At 36.2% G+C, this 13,705-nt stretch overlaps 1 protein-coding gene across 7 annotated transcripts in view; it reads left to right on the top strand.

The window, feature by feature from the left end:
* Positions 1–13,705, top strand: part of OXR1 (oxidation resistance 1) — a 290,219-nt gene that overhangs the window by 239,565 nt on the left and 36,949 nt on the right. For all 7 annotated transcript variants that reach the window (XM_055704451.1, XM_055704446.1, XM_055704450.1 and 4 more), the window contains 3 exons: positions 118–270; positions 6,071–6,255; positions 9,713–10,506. In XM_055704451.1, coding sequence (XP_055560426.1) covers positions 118–270; positions 6,071–6,255; positions 9,713–10,506 — 1,132 coding nt within the window. The remainder of the gene's footprint in view (positions 1–117; positions 271–6,070; positions 6,256–9,712; positions 10,507–13,705) is intronic.

The raw sequence follows: 13,705 nt of genomic DNA, 5'->3' as shown, positions 1-13,705 counted from the left end.
TTTGCTTTCGTGTCAAAGAAAAAATTTACACAATAGAAGATCTCTTAAAGTTAATATCAAAAAAGCCAGGTTGCTAAGTTGTTGTTTGTTTGTTTGTTCTTTAATATTCCCTTTTAGGATCCAGATGGAGTCCAACAGAAAGAGTTGGTTGCTTCAACAGGACATGTATGTGTTCGTCCTACAAGAGTGGTATCATCTACCTCCGAAGAGGAGGAAGCATTTACAGAGAAATTTCTAAAAATTAATTGCAAGTACATCACTAATGGCAAGGTACTTAAACATTCAGGTTTTACTGTTACTATATGGGATGCAAAAATTGAGTACATTTAAACCATAAACATGCAGTAAAATTTAGTTACTGATAGGTAGATGGATCAGCTTATATACATACATATGTCTATATAAAAATATTCAGGTTTTCTATTCACTATTTCCTTTGGATTCCCAGACCACTTGTTTCTTGGACATGGTGCGGGCAGTTAATATGGGATTAACCTGTGACAAACTTCCCTATAGCCATCCTATTAAGTGATTCTCTAGTGTTGAGGGCATGAGGGCTGTTTGTTATGTTAATACCTCTCATAAATAATTCTCTTTACTTACAGTGAAGAGGTGCATGCCTTAAACTATGACAAAATATGTAGTTGGCTACCTTTACTTCTGTTTTCCTAAAGCAGAACAGTATGAGCAGGATTAACCTTTGATTCTGTAAACAAACACTTCTGCATTGGGTATAGTATGGTAGAAATACTGGGGTCTTTTACTTATTTTTCTTTTTTGCAGCAGTAGTTACGGTTCTCTCAGCAGTGTCATTACAGAAATGCCTCCAAGTTAGTGCACTTAATTAATTTCCATTCGGCTCATTGGTGCACAAGTCTTCTGCAGATTTTTAGAGACTGAGATAACGTCAAAAGGCTTTACCTCAGAACACTTTAGGAAAGAATAAAATCTATTGCTCTCCCACCCCAACAAAAAATTGCTATTAGACACTTCAATCATCAAAAAGCATGTCTTCACTCAAGTGGAATGAATGCAAAGAAATTCAAAACAATCATAGTATTTCCTCCTTCACCAGGAGTCTTGAGTATGTATATACAAATACTTCTGATTGTGTTGCTCAGCAGTAGGCTTGCAGATAAGTTACACTAATGATAAACAGATTAACAAGATTCACCTAAAACTGCGTATTGTTTTTTTGTCTTTGGCAAGGGAAAGGATTGCAGATCGATATATATCTAGACTTGAAGCCTTTTGACAGTGCAGGTATATTGGGAAGAGCTGTATGTTAGAAGTTGGAGCGAAAGTACTGGTAAAAGCTTTGTTTGTTACTTTGGTGTACTTTTGCGGTTAATTTACTTCACTCCTTGCATTCTGTCCCTGGGTGACTTCTTAGGTTGATCCTAGCCAAGCTCTTACTTACCGGTAACTGTAACACTGGTTAAGTGCTGTGATGCAGAGGAGTTGAGAACTGTGAGCCTCTGTTAGAAACTGGCTGTACTGGAAAAACATGCTCTAAATTTTAACACTAGATTATATTATTCATGTTCTGTAATTCCTCATCAGAATATTATGGGGAGTGTTCCCAGCATCTGTTTTTGGCTTGTATCTCTACAGCCTGTTTTCTAAGAGCTTCAAGGAGAATTCGGTTTCTAAAGAGTTGTGTATCTACTGCAGCATCAGTCTGAACCTGGGGAGGTGGGTGGGGAGGCAAATAATTATTAACTTGCTCAGATTTGAGTGCCAGATTCCTTAAGTTTAGCATGTAATTTAGCCTTTGTGTCATATGTGGTAGGAATGTCTTCTGGCATGTTGTCTTACCCTCTCCTTTCCTGATGATGCAGGATGATAAATCTTCAAAGGTTTTCTGGAGAAAGCTTAAAAGATTGATCTTCTCCTTCCCACACTGAAAGTGATTTTTAAGCTCATAATTAACTGTTATATAGGGCTTCAGATGTGAAGTTTGTCATCACTGTGACTGATGCTCATAAACTAAAATCTAGTGAAAACCTATTTTTCATTATGTTTCATTTCACATACACAAAAGGGCTTGCATTAAAGTAAGACAGCCTCAGGTCTTGCTTTTCAAGACTGCTTATACTTTGTGTTGGTTTTAATCACACCTGTGACATCCTACGCAAGCACGCATAAATTATCCGAGATGGAGTGACTGGAACCTGGAAACATCTGCTGTGTTACTGTTTGCTCTCTGTCACCTGGCTATGGCTTGTGTTAGAGGCAGGGTGTTGGGCATAGTTAAAAATGGGGTGCTATGATTATGCCACATCCTGGTCAGAGAATACATCAGTGTAACGGGTGTGCTGCAGAGTTGCATCTTAACTCACTGTTTATTGTGTATGTAGGCATGCCCTTTCTTGCAGCCACAGTCTGGTTCTTTGTAGAAGTGTGTTGCTCTGGTTTTTCATTCTTTGCACTATTTGTTGGAGGCAGGAAAAGGTATCCTAAACAGTCTGCTTGATTGAAACTAAAACTAATAGAGGAGCTTTGAAATTCTTTTTTGTTTCTTATGTTTGCTAGTTTACTTGCCTTGTTTTGAAAAGTAGTAGGTAAACTACTAACACTAAGGCTTAAAAAAAAAAAAACCACCAAAAAAACCCCAAAACAAATAAAACCACCAACCTGGAAATACAGGCACAAACCCCACAAATATATCATTCATAAAGTGAAAAAGTGGACACTGAGGTTCAAAACTTCTGCAAGAAATAAAGAATAAAACTATATTGTTATCTTTATGATAAAAGTTTCATAAATTGTGAGTTAGTTTTTCTTCTGCATTGTGTGTTCAAGAACGCAATGGAATTATTTAGAGCTAACACCTGTTTGAAAACCACTTGTCAGGAAATCCTCCCAAACTTCCAGTGTGTTTTACTGAACTGCCTAATCTTAATGTTTGGGCTTACCTATGTCATAAAGTTTGGCTCTAATCCTCCCTTTGTAATGATTGTTCAAACTTCTGTCTCTGGTATTGTGTAGAATTTAAAGCTCCCTTCTTCATGAGGTTTAAGGAACTTTAATGGAGAGAAGTTGAAACTGATGCAGAATTGAGTGTCTGCATGCAGGTGCAGTTTAATCTAATTAAATATGCATGCTCTTGGTTATCTAGATTAATAATTTTCTGGACTAGCTTTAAGACAGGAGAGATCTGTTTTTAATAACCTAGTGTGTTGTCTGCATGTTTTTCAGTAATAAAGTGGCTCAGCATTTGTTCTTGAGGCTGTAAAATCTGAACTTCACTGGAATAGAAATTCATTTTCTGTCTTTAGAATGTCTCGCATGCAGGAAACTTGACTTCTACAAGTGGTATTTCTGGGAGTTTTGTTCACAAACCAGAACTTCCTGTAACAGTATCATGTTGAACTACTCAGTAGCTATATGCAGAGTCTTCATTTTTACTTCAGTTTCATTGACAGACTTTTTGATATTTTTTCCCCTGCCTCAGCAATGAATTAGAAGCATGGTCCAAGAGAAATAAGTAACAACTTATTTGGTGGAGTATGTCTGAAAACACTGTTTTCCATGATCAATTTAGTTGCTTGTAGACTTTTTTTAAATTATTTTTTTCCTCCAGGACTAGAAAACTAGGTGGTTAGAGCAAATGCTGGTGCTATACTGGAGTCATATAGAAGTTCATAGTATGCATGCTGTTGGCCAATCTTGCTGGTAAAAATACTTTTTTGAAAATATTTTGAAAATTGAATTTGTATAAAATAGCCAGAGCTGTTTCTAAAATGTTCAGCAAATACTTGGCTTACATAGAAGGGATCTGTGCTGAAGACACATCATGACAGAATATGACCACAAAGGAAAAACTGAGCTCATATCTTTGTGTTGATATGGGTAGGTGAGAGCATAGAAAGTGCTTTGCTTAGTAAATAAGCCCTCATGTTATTCTTCGCTTTGAAGAATATATTCACAGTCAAATTATTTTCAGCAGCTCAACTAGGCCAGAGAGAGAGGCTTTAGAACTTTCTCCCTGCTCCAAAAGCAAGGAACCAAGATGATTGAATGAGGAGCAGACTGGTTCTTCATATGTATTATTCTAACGTGACTCTACTGTTCAGATAAGCAATGTTAAATTGACTTATGAAAGTTAACTTATTTCACAATCAAATATTCTTTAATGAGTTTTTGACCTGGGCTGCCAGCTAAAGTAGTCTTTTAACTTGCTTTTCAGAGCACAAGTAAAGCATTGAACCTTGTTAACACAGGTGATATGTCAGTTGTTACAGCTCACCCCTTCATAGAAAAATGTCACCTCCTTTCATTGCCTCAAAAGCTTTAGTACTTACTGTGTACTTAATTTATCAAGGAACATTCATGAAATAGTGAGCAAGGGAAGACAAAATCTTAGCCTTGAAATGAAGAGTTTTCCAATGAACTTGATTCCTGATTGTTTCTACTGGGTAGTATGTAATTTTAGAATTTGGTGTTGAATGTTTAAACCCTTCAGATACAGCAGTCACACAACCTTACTTTTTGTTATTTTCTCTAACCTGCCTGTTCTGAAGAACATGCAACATATGGGCAGTGAAGTAATAGAATAGAATACTTCAGTTGGAAAGGACCTACAATGGTTATTTAGTCCCAACTGCCATCAAGGCTATGGCCTTAACTTTTCTGGGTCAGATCTGCAGAATATTAATAAAATTCCACCTTCATGTGTGGTCATTAATGAAAGAGCTCAGATCTAGAAATGGTGCTGCTTTCCTGCATTACATACTGAATTTATGGATGTAGTATTTGCTTAAAGAGAAGAAATCTCTTGATTGTCTACTACTTTTGAGTAGACTCACTGACTTCTGCAGTCATGTTAAATTTATTTTTTAGACTACTCTAGATATGACCAAATACAGAGTACTTTCAACAGCTGATATGTCTTCTTGAAAACAATCCCCCCAATACACTATGTTTGTAATTACTAAACATTTTATCAGTGAGCTGCGTATTTATTCAATTCCTGATGAGCTTCAGCAGCATATGAAGCAGCCCTCTCTATGCTCTCACCCACCCATATCAACACAAAGATTTTGAATGTGTTTCTAAATCTGTAAAGGATTCAAGTTCTGTAACTGAAGGATCACTATCATCCTGCTTAAAGCTAGATTTCCCCCAGTTTGTAACTCGGACTCTATTGTTTTAACAGTTTAATGCATTTCCTTAGCAGGCAATAAAAAAAAAGTCTTAAGTGTTTTGTAAGTTTGGCTTGGTATGTGTATTGTAAGAACCCTACAGTTCATAGTATACGTATCAACATTCTTAAATTTTTTTTGTACTAGGAAGTTTAAAATCTACTTGTATTCATGTACTGCAGCAGTGTTGTTATGATTAAATCCATCCAAACCTGCATCTTGATGCAGCTGCATCTTCAAAAAATTTTAATACTTTTAATAAAGTTTAATTCTATAAATGTATTTGTTCGGTCAGTCAAGAGGTTCATTAAGTCAGAATGACTTGTATCAGATACTGCTGTTGCTTTTGTGGAAAGAAAATGAAGATAATTGACTGTTTTGGAAGACATTTCTTTTTATTATTCTTTAGTTAAAATGGAAAGTGAGATGTTTTAAAAGTCAGGTTTTCAACAGTGCTTGAAGTTTCTAAGTTTCTTGCGAAACTAGCAATTAGCCCTGTGGTTATCTGGGAAGGATGTATCTTTTCCTCAGAGCAGCTGCCTAGCATGTCCTTTAGGGTGCAAGGCCCTTCCCCTTGTTTTTTGGTTGGTTTTTTTTTTTGTGGTTGATTGTTCTTTTTTGTTTGGTTTGGTTGTTTTTTGGGGTTTTTTTTTTGGTTTGGTTTTTTTTGTTTTACTCAACCCAACTGTTAATTCATTGTGAGGAACAAAACTGCTTGGGAAAGTAAATGGTGTTAATTTGCTTCTCCAGAAAAACAGTTCTGTTTCTAGATAACTACAAAACACAAGAAACTCTATAAAGTTGCTTTAAATATAAAGATGCTTTAAAAACAATTAGAAAACACCTTTTTCCTACAAAAACAATGAAGAATAAGCTGAAATATGAAAGAGAAAATTTACCATTTCTTTTCCCTCTCGTTTTAGGGTACGGTCAATGGTGTGCTGCTAGTGACGCCAAATAATATAATGTTTGATCCTCATAAAATGGATCCTCTGGTCCAAGAGAATGGCTGTGAAGAGTATGGCATCATGTGTCCAATGGAAGAAGTGATGTCAGCTGCTCTGTATAAGGAAATTGCGGACAGCAAAATTAAGGATTCATTAACCATGTAAGACTGAATAATATTTACAAAGCTTTGAGTAAATATTAACTGTAGCCTGATTGCTGACCATAGCAAAACTACATTTTGTGCTGTTGTTTTCCTTCTGAAGAACAATATCAAAGATTGGCTTGGAAAGACCCTGGAAAAAACGCGCTTTACCTTAACTTCTTGGATCTTATATACTATATAGAATAAATCCTTTTCTAGATACATGGATACTAGTTTTCTCCAACAGTCTCTTAAAAATCAGCGTATAGCAAGAGGGACGACACCACTTCCTCTGTCCCTTCCCCTCTATGAAAACAGTAACAGATGTGTTTGATTCTTTGGTAATTTAAAAACTCGTGTATAGAATAGAAAAGTCCACCTTAGCTTTAGGTGCAAATCTTTGTTTACCATTTTCCACTTGCTTCTCAAACTCCTAATGCTCTGATAAATGGTTATAAGGTTAATTTTGAGATTTATGTGTAATTTTATGGCATTAGGAGCATATTTTTCCCTTTTTGGCTAGGGAAAGAACTGCATATTTGCCTTTAGGTGTAGCCTTGTTTGGGGTGAACAGAGTGAATCTGGATTGATGAACTTTAATCGCTGGTGTTTAGCATGATAGGCATAAAAATTGACTTTAAACAGCATTATGAGAAACCTTTATCCTGGTCTGTCTGCCTAATTTTTACACTGTCCTCAGAAGTAGGATAAATTCTGACACTAAAGCAAAAAAGGGATAAAAAAAAAAAATAATGAAAATTATGCCATTTTACCTGTCACCGTTCATAAAGTGCAAACATTTGCAGACTACCATGACCATCTTAGTTCAGGGAAATGGGCTGCTTTAACCAAGGTAGAGTTGTCTATAGGTATGAGAGGGCAAAGCTGTTTGCCTGATGTGTCACTCCTAAAAGGAACCATTTTAAGAAAGGTGTAAAGATACTAATTAACTCTGGAAAATGCCCTTGTACAGTTCTTACGGGTAATAGATAAGCATACACTATTGATAATCTTAAATATCTGGAGACCCAGAAGATATAACTTCTCTTGCACCATTTTTAAGCTTGATTTCAGCAGAGACCTGGTAGTAAACTGGCGTCTTGGCATGGTCTTGTTCGCTGCCTGAAGTCATGTCTGTCTGGAAAGAACAACAAATGTATGCATTGCTATAGCAGTACTTCTGGGGCTTTTGACGTAGAACAGTGATGTCTTCAACGCGATTGCTTTCTGGACATTTGTTTTCCAGATTGAGTTTTTAAAAGTTGCTCAGAGTTTCGACTTCAATTGATGTATAGTGCAAGTAATGAGATTTTGAAAACTAGATCACTTTAATCTACCTGTTTGAATCATTATATTGCAGTTGCAAAACAAGTGGTCATCTTGGCATACTTAGTTTCTTCATGACTCAGTGTTGACTTAAAATTTACCTTCCATGCTCTGAAAATTCTAGTGCTCTTGTAGCACGTGTGTTTTCTGTTTTGTTTATATTATAAGTCAATATGGAATAAAAACATGTCTAATAATAAAAGGTCACACTGTGTTCAGAGCCCTGTGTGTCCAGTGCTGCTGACCTCTTCTGTCAACTTCACAAACTATTACATGGAATACTAACTTAGCATTTTCTTCAGTTCCAGCACTTTGGTGCCTTAAACTTCATTGAAATTTGAAGCATGTTCATAAAATTTGGGGAAAATAAAATTTAATTCTGTAACCAGAAGTCCCAACAGCTACAGCTAGATCTGCCAAGACCTGTGTGTCTCAAGGTATTTGAGACTTAAATCATGTTTTTCCACTACTTGTTTTTTATCCCCTACATATTCCACTGCTATAATTAACCCTCTCTTCCTCTTCCAATTTTGCCAGCTGTCAAGCTTGTTTGAAACTGGAAAAACAATCTGAATGCTGAAAATATGATTATTGATATAATGGAAACTGATCACAAACCTGATGAATTCTTTGCTGCTTAAACCTGCAATTTCATGTTGTATGGTTTCTATGTATAAGCCACAATCTATGCTGAAACTGGGACCAAAAAAATCTTACCTGAAAACATACAGATGTTTTACGAATTTCATGACCCTTATATTGTGCTTGTCCAAGAGAACCTATTAACAGCATAATCCTGAAATATTAAGGAAAGAGCCAGTCTAATAGGTGATAAATCCTAAACTAATCCACGTACTTTGTAGGCAAAATTACTATATCAGCACAGGCTTAATGTGAGCTTTGTGTTAACACTTGGGTAAGAGGGTGCATATGCTTTGCAAACATCCTGAATTTTAGCGATGTATCAGTAATGTCAGTAATATGACTTAACTGAATAAAAAGTTTTCAAAATGTGGAGTGGATTTATCCTTCTTCAAGATGGGATGTTAAGGTACAAGCTACTTAAAAGCATTTGGTACTAGGTAATGGATGATGTAATACGCTTGTGGTAACAAGGGAGATGATACTGAGAACTCCAGTCAGAAGTATGTTTAAATATGAGAACTTTTTTATGAAGGTTGTGTACTGCTTAATTTTTTCAACAACAGTGGAAGAGTATGAGTCATGTAGATCTAGCTGAGCATGTTCACAGTCCCCTTGCAGTCATCCTTTTCTAAAACTCGTAGAATTCCTGGTTAGTGTATTTTGAAAGGCAGGTTTGAATATTACATCCTTTGTGGAAAATAAGGGGGGGGGGGAGTTATGCTTGCTTTTTTCTTACGCTGTTTATCAACATTTGATGTCTCATCTCATAACTGTTTCATTGTATCAAGTACTTTGCAATTTATTTTGTATAACAGGTTGCCTCAAATTTATGTACCAGACTGATGAAGAAGCTATAACTGTTTTGGGTATTTTCCATAGGCAGAATGGAAAGATCTACTCTGATGGTTCCTGCTGTTCTTCATTGACTAGCTTAGGTAGTTAAGGTTGGACCAGATGATTTCTGCCATTCATTTCTTACCAGTGAGCTAGGTGTCAACGTCATGATAGGGTGGGACATATCTATAGAATTGTACTGGCCTCTTTGATAGACAAAGCTTAAAAGACCATGGAAGATTTCTACCTTCTGTTTCTACCTAGTATTGGAGATTATGGTTGTGTGTAGCTTTTTGTTGTTGTTCACCCGGGTTTTATTTTATTTTTGCACTTTAATCATCTCAAACAATCCTGTTGGTGTCATAGGAAAGTTTCTCCTTGTGAACGCAGTGTCGTGAAGTTTAGAAGTCTTAACTGTGTCATGCTGCCAAAAGGTCTGCTATGAGTTTACTGTTACAAGAACATGGTTTATGTTTGTTTCTTATTCCTGATGCTCTGGATTAAGTTTGGGTTTTTTTCACTGTGGGGTTGGTGGCTTTTGTGGGGGTTTTTTGTTGTGGTTTTTTTTTTAAAGCGCCTTCAAATTTTTCAGCATTAAACAAAACTTAGTAAAGAAAAGAGCTTGATGTAAAAGGCACCTGCTATAACAACATTCTTATTTGCTCAACAGAGATGTAGAACAGCTGTCTGTAAGGGAACCTTGCTATTCCAAGAAAGCTGCGAAGAGTAATACAGATGAAATGGATTCCAGGATTCGGGATACAGGCAATGACAGTGCTAGTACTGCCCCAAGGAGCACAGAGGAGTCCCTTTCAGAAGATGTCTTCACAGAATCAGAACTTTCTCCAATACGTGAGGAACTTGTTTCCTCAGATGAGCTTCGACAAGAGAAATCTTCTGGAGCATCATCAGAATCTGTCCAGACAATAAACCAGACTAGTGCCGAATGTTTAACAATCATTTCAGACTCAAATGAAGCTGCCAGTGACTTAAAACCGAGTGCTGAAATGGTTGTAAATGTTAAACAGTTTGGCACCCACAGCTTAAGTTCAGAAGGTGTTGAAATGTCTATAAAGGGAGTACAAGAACCCAGTGAAAATATTGCAGATGTCCTCCAGCAATCTTTGCAAGGATCACATGGTAGTGAAGAGCATGACCAAGAGGCAGCAGTGGGCAACAATCAAGATTCCTCACTAGGGAAAGAACCAGAAAGAGACAGTAAGATGGAAGAGGAATATCCATGTTGTAAAGATACCAGAGACTCTCAAAAGAAAAAGACAACCAGCAAAGGAAAAGTAGTGAGAGAGCAAACTCAAGACTCTGAGACAGAAGCTGAGGAACTCCGCAAACTTTGGAAGACCCACACTATGCAACAAACGAAGCAGCAAAGAGAGAACGTGCAACAGGATTCACAGAAAGAAATTAGTCAGAAAACTGTGACTGCAGGAGATGGGCAGTTAGAAGGTGAGTGAGTCATTACTTGAAAATACAGCGTTAGCCTTCAGATTTATGATGTATCCCGTTCCAGCTCGTTAGAATTCCTGTCAGTTTTCATTCTGTAGAACATATCTCCCCAAATATATTGCTTGTATTTCTTATTGGCTTGAAGATATGCCTAAGTTGTACCTTATATAAACCAGCGGGGAAAATACTCCTCAGGAAACTGAAGATGCAGATACATTTGTTGCTGTCATTTTTCCTCACTGAAATTATATTTGCGGTCATACAGCAATATAGTATCTTAGTAGGGAAGACTTAAATGAGCCTGTAAAATTAGGTCCGTGATGCATTGGTCACAGTAGAGCTCAAAATTAAACATGTTCTTTAGCAATTACCTAGCTGTTGCTTAAATTGTGATCTCAATGTACATGTGTATGAATGAATTTCAGGGAATGAATTTCATCTTACCTGTAGCATGTCTACCTTGTGGTTACCATTTATGATGTGAGCAACAAACACTGGAGTTTTAACACTGATACATCCAGAACTCTTGTTTCACTTGCATCTTGTCATACTTCTATGCTGATTAGAATGAGTTTTAGCACACACAAAGCATTTCTTAGGATAAAGACCTGCATGGTAATAAGCTAATGCTATGAATATGGGAACAACTAGGTTTGTTTCTTGAGTACCTTTCCTCCTTTACAAGATCAGGCCCTGGGGTTGTTAGTTGGAAGTTATGTTGGAAGGCTGAAGTTACTAGATTCATATAAAAATGCTGCATCTTTTGTAAGTAACTTAAAGATGCTTCTGTATGTGTTTGATTTTGCTTTATAAAAAATTCATAGGTCACTTTCTGATGCCTTAGCATCTTACTAATGGAGATAAGCTAGTTGTTTTATTTGTACAATATTTTGGGGGCTTGAAAGAAAACAATCTAGTGACAGGCATTATAGGTGCATTTGAAGGTCAGATTATTTACACAAATTGTTAAAAGTTGAGATAGTATTGAATAGAGGGGTATATTCTTTGGCTGACAGAAATTTACCTTATGCTTCAGAATCTGATATGATGGTTTTGCGGTTTGTTTTCTTCCTTCTGTTACGGAAGTAACTGAATTTTGAAATCTGAAGCCGGTTAATAGTTGCATCATTCTGTGATAAGCTTGACTTACAAGGTGTAAAATGCCTTAAATATTAGAGGAAATCCTCTGGCAAAAATGTCAGCTAGCAGTAGCTGCTGATAGTGACTTCTAAAAAATGCAAGCATCAATATTGTTTGTAATTCAGTTATATTAGATGCTTTAGTTCTGGTGGTTTTCTAAAAGATTGTATCAGTGAGTGCATCTGCAGTGTTTTCATGCATGATGCAATTTGTATGTACATACTGTGTAACAGTACATAATCAAAAAAGTGTCTGCATATGGTCAGAATAAGGAGTGCTGGGTGGAAACCTGCATGTGGTGTTACAGCCTCACTGCAGGCTGTGGGGATAATACAGAAACAAAGAAAAGCACAGGTTACTTTCTGGAGGTTTTTGCCAATTATTTCAGTCCAAATTCAATTGGCATTATTGTATGTTTCTTATTCTTGCATGTTGTATTAGCATAATGCAAATAAAACAGTAAATTATGAATTAATATTTCTCAAGCTAGACAGATTTGGTGAAGCTTCTACTGGCTTTGTCTACTGGCAAGTTTAAATAGAGCCAAGGTAAAAGCATAGATGTATTTCTTAACCTCTTGAAGGTCATCAAAGACTAAATATGACAGGTCTATTAACAATATGTCAGTAAAACCAGCAAGTTTTAGGAAACACAAGAAACAGTGCAATATTCTGTCTATGGGACTAAAACTCCAAAGTAGTCATACTCTGAGTTTTGTTTCATTAGTTTACCTAGATAGCCTTTTTATCTCCTGCGTATAGTAAAGACTTTTAGTTTAATTGCTTCTCTTTTGTGGGGGTTTTGAAATTTAAGATTTTGGGGAACTACCATGTCTTGGTTTTCGCAGAGGTCACATTTTTGAGTGTGTTATTAATGATCTGTTTGTTTTGAATGTTGGATAGGTGATGCAATGCAACTTGTTAACAGTGAGTAGACTAGAAGAGTTAAAAAGGTCTCCCTTGAATGTTGCCTTTTTTTAAAAAAAAAAAATTACCCAGGACTCTTATATTGTTGTCTCTTCATACAGGCACAGTTACCACTGGAGTGAAATAAAAGCTAGATTTAGGAGATACTTGGAGAAGTTGTAATGGTCTATAACTTTGTGTGTGTATAAACAAGCTGAAATCTCATTAAAGATCATGTCTGTTTGCTGCTTAGTTGGGTGTTGACAGGTTGAAAAGAAAAAAAAAAACACCTAAGACACACAACAGTCATTACTAGAAGCTTTTTTCTGATTAATTCTGTGTTAAATATACAAAAATGTATTGGAGAACACACCAGAAAAAAGTGTCTTAAATAGTCCTTTTGAGATTTGGGGGCAGGGCTAAATTTTTCTAATTCTCTCTTAGCTGGATCTATATAATCTCACTCACTTTTCTTCAAGTTGTGATACAAATCCCACTTCTTTCTTTGACCTAGAGCTCAGAGAAGTCTAAACTGTTGCTTCTCAAGGACCAAAATCCCAAATATCAGAACTGTTTAAGAGTGCTTGTAATACTGCCACAAAGCTCATGTGCCAGTTCTATGAAAGTGTTTCTTTTGGGTTCTTTTTGTCTTTTGTTTTTTTTTATTTGACAGTTTACTTCTGAGCTTACAGATTTACAAAATACTTCCAAGTCATGCATATTATGACTGTTTTAACGTACTGTATACTGCACATAGAATCCTGAAATGTAACTGAAAATCAGGAGGCGCACATTTAACTATCTACTAAAACAAACCCTTCTTGTGTGAAACAATGCTATTCTAATCTTTATGGTGAAAATACGGTTGAAAAACATACAGTGGCAAAGTTTATAGATCAAGAAGGTGATGTTTTCTGTGCATAGTGTATCTGTAGTCTTGCACAGACAATGAAGAGAACTTCAGCTGTAAAGGTGAATGTCCTAGAAAGTTGTGATGTATCTGTATGTACATGTCACACCAGAGGTAGGATAAATACTTTGTTGGCATAGCTGATCATAAGAACTCTTAAACTTACATTTTTCTTTCCTTGCTTTTAAAAATTCTCTTTTGGTTAGAGTTTCTTTTCTGAGATTTTGGCAGGTAATCTAGCAAA

The sequence above is a fragment of the Falco cherrug genome, chromosome 3 (assembly GCF_023634085.1).
Source record: "Falco cherrug isolate bFalChe1 chromosome 3, bFalChe1.pri, whole genome shotgun sequence".
In the NCBI taxonomy this organism is placed as follows: Eukaryota; Metazoa; Chordata; class Aves; order Falconiformes; family Falconidae; genus Falco; species Falco cherrug.
This window is presented reverse-complemented; position numbering and strand designations above follow the sequence as displayed.